This window comes from Sinocyclocheilus anshuiensis, unplaced genomic scaffold (genome assembly GCF_001515605.1).
Source record: "Sinocyclocheilus anshuiensis isolate Anshui unplaced genomic scaffold, SAMN03320099.WGS_v1.1 scaffold13, whole genome shotgun sequence".
Classification (NCBI taxonomy): domain Eukaryota; kingdom Metazoa; phylum Chordata; class Actinopteri; order Cypriniformes; family Cyprinidae; genus Sinocyclocheilus; species Sinocyclocheilus anshuiensis.
Window position 1 is genome coordinate 1,222,324 of NW_015538026.1, and position 8,010 is coordinate 1,230,333.

General features: G+C 37.4%; 1 protein-coding gene across 1 annotated transcript in view; it reads right to left on the reverse strand.

The window, feature by feature from the left end:
• Window positions 1–6,355, reverse strand: part of LOC107679274 (serine/threonine-protein kinase 38-like) — a 12,239-nt gene extending 5,884 nt beyond the window's left edge. Inside the window, exons 1-12 of the mRNA XM_016474794.1 lie at window positions 6,278–6,355; window positions 5,048–5,184; window positions 4,548–4,599; window positions 4,255–4,377; window positions 3,632–3,715; window positions 3,176–3,299; window positions 2,911–3,065; window positions 2,446–2,548; window positions 1,978–2,039; window positions 1,409–1,526; window positions 1,203–1,326; window positions 891–986 (exon numbers count right to left, since the gene is read on the reverse strand). Coding sequence (XP_016330280.1) covers window positions 891–986; window positions 1,203–1,326; window positions 1,409–1,526; window positions 1,978–2,039; window positions 2,446–2,548; window positions 2,911–3,065; window positions 3,176–3,299; window positions 3,632–3,715; window positions 4,255–4,377; window positions 4,548–4,599; window positions 5,048–5,178 — 1,172 coding nt within the window. The 5' untranslated portion in view covers window positions 5,179–5,184; window positions 6,278–6,355. The remainder of the gene's footprint in view (window positions 1–890; window positions 987–1,202; window positions 1,327–1,408; window positions 1,527–1,977; window positions 2,040–2,445; window positions 2,549–2,910; window positions 3,066–3,175; window positions 3,300–3,631; window positions 3,716–4,254; window positions 4,378–4,547; window positions 4,600–5,047; window positions 5,185–6,277) is intronic.
• Window positions 6,356–8,010: the final 1,655 nt, after the last annotated feature.

An 8,010-nucleotide genomic window follows, 5' to 3' on the forward strand; every position in this document is an offset into this window, starting at 1 on the left:
TTCATTTGTATAAGTTAGGCCTATTTGAGAGCTCGCATCCAGTTTTCTGTGATAACGACTGTGTTCTCATGTTACAATAAAGCGCTCGCCACATTTGCGCGGGAATGATTACAATTATGCGGAATACCTGCAATCCCGCGCGGACATTCAGACTCTGTAATTGACAGGAGGCGGATGCGTGTCAAACTCACTGTCGGAGAGGAAAGAGCGACGCAGATTGTATCGGTGTGGGCTATACGGTAGATACTGTGGAAAATGAGTAAAGGAACCATGTCAGATATTTCAGTATCGGTATCAAAAAATAGGCATTTATGATAACACTACCATGTAGTTTGTTTCTCCAAACTTTGAGTCCATAAATTACGCTGAGCTCCCTCACTGTCTGATTAGCTCTTCAACCCTGCTGCAACAGCGGCTTTTCCCGGTTCAGATATCAGGGCATTTATTGGTCCCTTTACGATCGGATATCTTTATTGGCTACTGAAATGCCGTCAAAGGTTTGAATATCAGTTCAAATTGTGGGCGTACTCAGTAACGAACTATGATTTAAAAGTAGCGGAGTAGATTATTTTGCTTAATTTGTACTTAAGTACAAGTAAAAGTACAGCTTTAAAAATATACTCAAACAAGTACAAGTACCCGAAAAAACTACTTAATTACAGTAACGTGAGTAGTTCGTTACCTCCACCACTGCATTTCACATACTACTTTTTATACAAACTGGAAGGCAACATAGGCAAGATATACTGCACAATATATGTTTTCATTCAAAGCTCAAAAACAAAGCTAGAAGACATATTATGCAAAAGACACTATACATGAATAGTATGATGATTTCATTACTCAATACCAGTTTAATCTGTGTTTGTCTACATGCGATGACAGCATACCTGATATGGTCATAGTACACTCCCTCAAAGAAAGGGTTAGTCTTGATCTCCTCCACTCCAACAGCTCCAATCCTGTACTCGCTCTCACAACAGAACCTGGTGGTAAACAAAACATAAGGTGAACAGTGAAGAAAAAGAGACTGCTTAAAATTAACCATGTCTCAAAATGTAGGTTAGCAGTATGGTTAATAAAAGCAAAATGCACTGGGTTGAATGAAGAGCTACAGCTAAGATAGAGTACAAAATAAAGGCAAAGAATCACAGCAAAAATAAAGAGGAGAGGGAGAATGATAAGCAGTGAGCGAGCTAAACCTGAGGATCAGATCCTTGGCCTTTTCTGAAATTGGGACCTCAGGTGGAAAGGTCAAAGTTTCCCGCCAGTTCATCACTTTCCTGTAAGTTTCCTGAGGCGTCTCAGAGCAAAATGGAGGGTAACCTGAAAAACACCCACACAAACACTTAAGCCATATATCAAAATAAACAAACTCATTTTATTTACAGACCAAAAATCAATTCACCTATCAGAATTTCATACATAATGACACCCAAACTCCACCAATCACAGAGCTTGTTATACCCATTTTGCATGAACACTTCTGGAGCGATGTAGTCAGGGGTTCCAACAGTGGAGAAGGCCTGAAAAAAACAACAACATTTTTTTCTTCTCTTTTAGTGAAAAAAGTGAAAGTGACGTGACATGTGGCCAAGTATGGTATGTGGCCATACTCGGAATTAGTGCTCAGCATTTACCCATCCAAAGTGCACACACACAGCAGTGAACACACACACACTGTGAACACACACCCGGAGCAGTGGGCAACCATTTATGCTGCGGCGCCCGGGGAGCAGTTGGGGTTCGGTGCCTTGCTCAGGGCACCTCAGTATTGATTTACTTACTGATACAACACAAAAACCATTGTGAGATGTAATGGATTACACAAGAGCACATAGTAACTCTTCTACAGTGCTTCTACAATCATCAACTACCATATTAACAACATATTCACTTCACAATAACTTTCTGAAACACTGAATCTATCTGTACCCACCCACTATGTGTAGTATTGGGTCAAGAGGACACTCTTACCAACTGTCTCCTGTTTCGCTTCCATGTTTCTGCTTTCCTCTTTGAGTTCATGTTCTGGAATGCTGAAGAAAAAAATAAATTGGTATAAATAAGTTACTGCCACAGAATCAGCTATGCAACCCCTTCATTATTTCATCTACAATACCATTCAAATGTTCTGGGCCAGTAAGATTTTTTTCTAAAGAAATTAAGACTTTCATTCAGCGAGGATGCATTAAATAAAAAAAAAAAGAGAGAAGAAATTTATAATGTTACAAATTTTTTCTATTTCAAATGAATGTAATTGTTTTGAACTTTCTATTCATCGAAGAATAATTTTTATATATTCCATAAAAATTAGGCAGCACAACCGTTTTCAATACTGAAAATAATAAGAAACGTTTCAAGCAGAAAATCGTGACATTAGAATGATTTCTGAATAATCATGTGACTTTGAAGACTGGAGTTATGGATGCTGATAAGTCTTACTGAAGTCACTAGGAAGGCTGTGATTAAAGTTTCTGTAGAACTCTGTGCGGTGGGCTTTCTTCAGACCAGTGCATAGGCCGAAATCAGACAACTTCACATGGCCCTGAAAGAGCAAAATGACATTGTGAATGAGAATCACTCATTAGGTCAAGGCTATGTGACCTGCTAGGCTAATAGATTGAGCTTTAAGGTTTCACGTTCATGTCAGAGTTGCCTATAGGGAGGTCACAAGTCAATACTAAAAAATATAATTTAATAATATCAGTCTTTATGCAGCATCAGTAGTACCAAGTGAAATTTAACTGGTATTGTTATTGGCATTCACAATTTAATATTGAGACAAACGCCTAAATTGTTCTGAATAATGCCCTACTTCAAAAACACTTTATTTTGCTAAAAATAATTGACATGTTTTTAAAGATTTTGACGATTCTATTGGAGTACTGTTTTAATATATGTTTTTACTCTTGAGTCCAGCAGGAGATTGTCTGGTTTGATGTCTCTGTGGATGAAGCCCAGCTGGTGAATGGAGTCAATAGCCAGCACAGTCTCAGCAATATAAAACTGTGTGGCCTCCTCCGTTAAAGTGTCTTTCTTCATCAGTAGAGTCATCATATCACCTGGGCAAACACACACACATACATATGTCAGTCATCCTTTGGAGTGGTTTTAGCACCATCTTTTTGATGGTAAAGTTTCTTTGAAATGATCTGACATATCCTGCACTCACCTCCAGGCAGAAACTCCATGAGGAGGTAGAGGTTCATCTTATCCTGAAAGCTGTAGAACATCTTCACCACCCACAAACTGTCTGCCTCTACAAGAATGTCCCTTTCTGCTCGAATATGGCCAACCTTGAACAGAAAACAGAGACCTGTTAACAAGGCAAAGAACCTTAAAGCCTGGTTTCACAGACAGGGATTAGACTAAACTAGGATTAGGCCATAGTTCAATTAAGTCATTTAAGTAATTTTTATTAACATGCCTTAGAAAAAAAAATTACTGGTGTGCATCTTGAGAGAAAACAAAGGCACTGATATATTTTAAGATCAATCAGTGCAAGTTTTTTTTCAGTTGAAACAGCTCAAGATTTACATTTAATCTGGGACTAGGCTTAAACCTTGTCTGTGAAACCGGGGGTAAATGTCATGTGTGGACATACGTGATTCCATCAGCGAAGACTCACCTGTTCTTTCTCAAGCATATCAGCCTTACGCAAGATTTTCATTGCATAAACGTGTCCTGTGTCCTTCTTCTGAACTAGCCGCACCTAGAGAAATAAAGAGGATTTTAAATGTGCTAAAATACCACAAAATAGACTATCGTCCTTTTTTTTATTTCTTTTTTTTATGAAAAAAGTATTTTATGGTCACCAATGCTGCAGCTATTTGATCAAAAATATCTGTAAAAACGCTATTATTGTAAAATATTGCAACAATTTAAAACAACGTTTTTCATTTTAATGTTTTAAATTGTAATTTCTTCCTGTTATGTTAAAGCTGAATTATCAGCAGCCATTACTCCAGTCTTCAGAGTCACATGATTCTTTAAAAATAAGTCTAGGAAGCAATGATATATTTTTTCAGGATTCTTTGATGAATAGACCGTTCAAACAAACTTTTGTAACATTATAAATATCTTAACTGTCATTTTTGATCATTTTAATGCATCCTTGGTGAATAAAAGCTTTTTTTTTTATTAAAAAAAATGGTAGAGTATATATATAGCCTGCCTCGCAACTAACATATATGTGCTAAAAGTGACAAAACTTTTGAATTCATGGAGTCTTTAACAGAAAGAAGCTCATACCTCTCCGAAAGCTCCTCGGCCAATCACTTTGAGTGACTCAAAGTCCTCTAATCCAAGACGTGTTCGTTTGAGACGAAGAAACTCAGTCTCTTTCCTAGCATGCTCAGACCGCCGGATACGCTTCTGCAGGACCAGAAAAAGTAGAAATTAAACCGACCGATCACATGAAATAACATTCTGAACTTTTGTGTGTTTAAATATTTATAAAACCACCAGTATTTAGATCAAGACGTTTGTAATGTAAGCAGGGCATGGCTTTCAGAAAAAAATAGCAGTATTCCAGAAAAGCTCACCTCTTCATCACCTAGGCCCTCTTGATTCATGACCTTCTCCAGCTTCTGCTGTCTGTAACAGATAATGGATAACTTTTAGACATGTGATGAAACACTAGCACCAAGAGGCAGAATTGCTTCATCAGTCAAATGAAAGGTGTGGTCGTCTAGTCTGACATCATTTCAAGAGGGACGGAAGAGACCATAATAAAGGGCACCTGGAATTTGGGAGGTTCTTAAAGAAGGATCTCGTCTCACCATATTCACCCAAACCTACAGTATGTGAAGAATTACATGCATTTGTCCAAATGCTTAGTGATTCATTTAGACCTGCCGAACCTGTTCACTAGCAAAAGTTTCAAAACTACATAAGAGAAAAAGTATTGCAGAAGTCCTAAATATTTCTCACTTATTTCAACCAGTACGTGGGCTACAACTAATTTTCAATGGAAAAATGAAGTGTATGCCTAAAAATAACATTAAAAAAAAACAAAAATGTCTCTTGCTTTTTTGGTTCTCACCTCATTTCCCTTTCCTCATGCTGTGATATTAGGTTGCTATAAAAATTCTCCAGCGTTACTTTGGCCATGGTGACTCTTTCCTTAGTGTGGTTGCTCATTGAGGAGCAGGACATCTGACTTGTCATCGCCATGGTCAACTGGACAGAAAAACCATGTTGCATCAGAATGGGCAGTATTTGACATGTTTATAATTACAAGAAGATACAACGTAGAGTTCAGGTTGTCTTGACACTTGAGAAATCAGAGGTTTTAATTTGACATGGTTAGATACAATGCCTCCTTGTATTTAATCTATGACAGGGGTTTTTAATTTTTCAGATGACACGGACACCCAGATATGATCATTCCATTACCAGCTTCACAGGGGCTACTTGTGCAGGTATTCAGTGAAAGGCAGCATTTAACTTTAGCTACAACATTTACACTGCAAGCCATGGTCCTTTAACACTCAATCTTCCACTTCCCAGAAATTCCACGCCTGTAAAGTCTGATTGGCCCTTTGTTGCGCCGTGGCCAAAACAAGCGTTAAATACGTATATTTACTTTACTCAGCTTGGAAACTCAAACAAACGCTATATTTGTCTTCTGACTCAATTTCCGCAGCTGATGTCACTGAGACTAAGGTCTGGAAAGAAGAATTTGCAGACAGCAAGGGGAATTTTACTCGGAATAAATCGTGTGATTAATAAATCGAAATGAAACAAAGTTGACAACGAAAATCAGAACGCAAGTCATAATGACATAAACATGTCATCTGTTGAACAACACTTAATACTACTAAAGTCCATCATGGAGAAACACGCCAGCCCAAAAAAAAAAAAGCAAAAGGAAAAAGCAAACAAACACTGTAAACACGCACTAAAGTTTGTCAGTGCAAACCCACGTTTTCAGTGGGTTTGTTTATTTAGCATTTACGCAATTTTAAAAAGCAAAAACAAGGCTAATAAGTCACTATAATTCTAATAATTACAGGCCTAAAAAGATGTATGAAAAGAAAAAATCAAGAACTACTCTCAGTAGTGTAGTAAGACTGTCAGTCTGCTAGCAGCAGCCGCTAACTGTCTGTTCAGACTCATCTGCTCTCGTATCAAAGTGTGAAACGACTGAAATCCTGCTTAATTTCTAATAAGAGCTCAAGCGACTTTGGCAAAGTATTAACAACTACTGAAAACAAAACTATTACTTACTTGTAAACTATGTGTTAGTTTGAAATAAAACTTGTTTGCTTACCTTCCACTCGACCTCAAACTGACTTGCGCTAGTGGACGACGACGGACATTATTTCCTTCTTCCGGGTTTGTGCTTAAGGGAACAAAACAGAAGTCCCCTTTCTGTCGTCTAAAATGTAATTTCTAAAATTAGATACATTTTGTCAACCTTTATTTAATTAATTGCCCTACTGAAAACTATTTTTCTTCATTTCATCCATACATTTTTATACAAATACCCACTTTGGCTATGCTTGCACACTCATATAGTTTTTCAGTTTTATTGTATGTATTGAGTACCCATTTTGTGACTAAACAACAACAGCAACAACAGAAAGTTATATTTATAGTGTCAAAGAATAAAAGAAAAACGAATGATTTTTTTTTTAAATAAGGGAGACCGTGGCTAGTTGTCACACTGAATTGTTATTAAGAATCAGTTTAGTTCTTGTTCTTAACAAAAACGGAAAAACGAAAACAAAAAACTATTATAGGCTTTCCAGCTCAATTTAAACAGTAAAATAAGTATGAAACATAAAACACATTAAACAGTAACATACAAAAATAACAAACATTTCTTTTAGCCAAATAAATCAATCAATCAATAAATAAACACGACATGACATGAAACATCTTCCTACAATCTGACATTAAAAAATATCTTGTCATGTCAGCGTAGTTTTACTGAGTTCACTTATTTGCCCAACATCTATTACAAAATGTATATATGGTAATAATGGTTTTTATACTGTACAAACTGTATTTTCTATCGCCCTACACCAACCCTGCACATAAACCTACCCCTCAAAACCAAAAGAAGAAGAAGAAGAAGAAGAAGTGACTGGTGATCGTTGACGGACATCGCACACTGCAAAGGGAGGTTAGGGCGGTTTGGCAACAGCTGATCCGTGACTGGAGAGTGCATGGTAGGAAGTGGCGTAGATTCCGGAAGTGATCCGGAAATGGAGGATGAAGTGTTTGACGCGGATGAAGGCGGGAATGGAAATAATGAATGGAGTATAGTAGAAAATCGCACATAAACCTACCCCTCACAAAAAAACTTTACAATCTCAAAAAAAAAAAAAAACTTATTCTGTATGATTTATAAGCTTCTGTACCCATGGGGACCTCAATTTAGGTCCCCACAGTGACACGAGTCCACCTGAGTCTGTGTATTCAGGTTTAAGTCCCCACCAGAATAGAAAAACAGGTACACTCTCTCTCTCTCTCTCTCTCTCACACACACACGAGTTAATGTGTATTCAGGTTTAAGTCCCCGACAGTATAAAAACATGTACACACACGCACACACACACACACACACACACACACACACATTCTGGTTTAAGGGGGTTTGTATTCAGAAAACACAATGACAAATCCAAGTATAGGTCTCTGTGGACCAAAAAGGGGGCGTTTCTCAAACGTTCAATGTCATTTTCATCTCATCTAAATTATAATGCCTGAATACTGCCTGATAAAGTAGTGTTTATGAGAGCCGCGCAGCTTTTGTGTACAGCTGTTACGAGGGAAACCGTTCCAAAAGTGCCTCCTACTGGCAGATAATCAATTTTCAATAAGGTCATTTTCTGCTTTTGAACTGTGTCTTAATGCTGTTGGATATAACTCAATTCGTTTAATTTTCCTAGTAAAAAGACTGTTCAACTCTTAATATTTTGTATTTATATTCTCCCCTTTAAATTCTCTCCGCCCCACATAAAAAAATCCTAATTTAACACACCTCTGCCTGTTTTT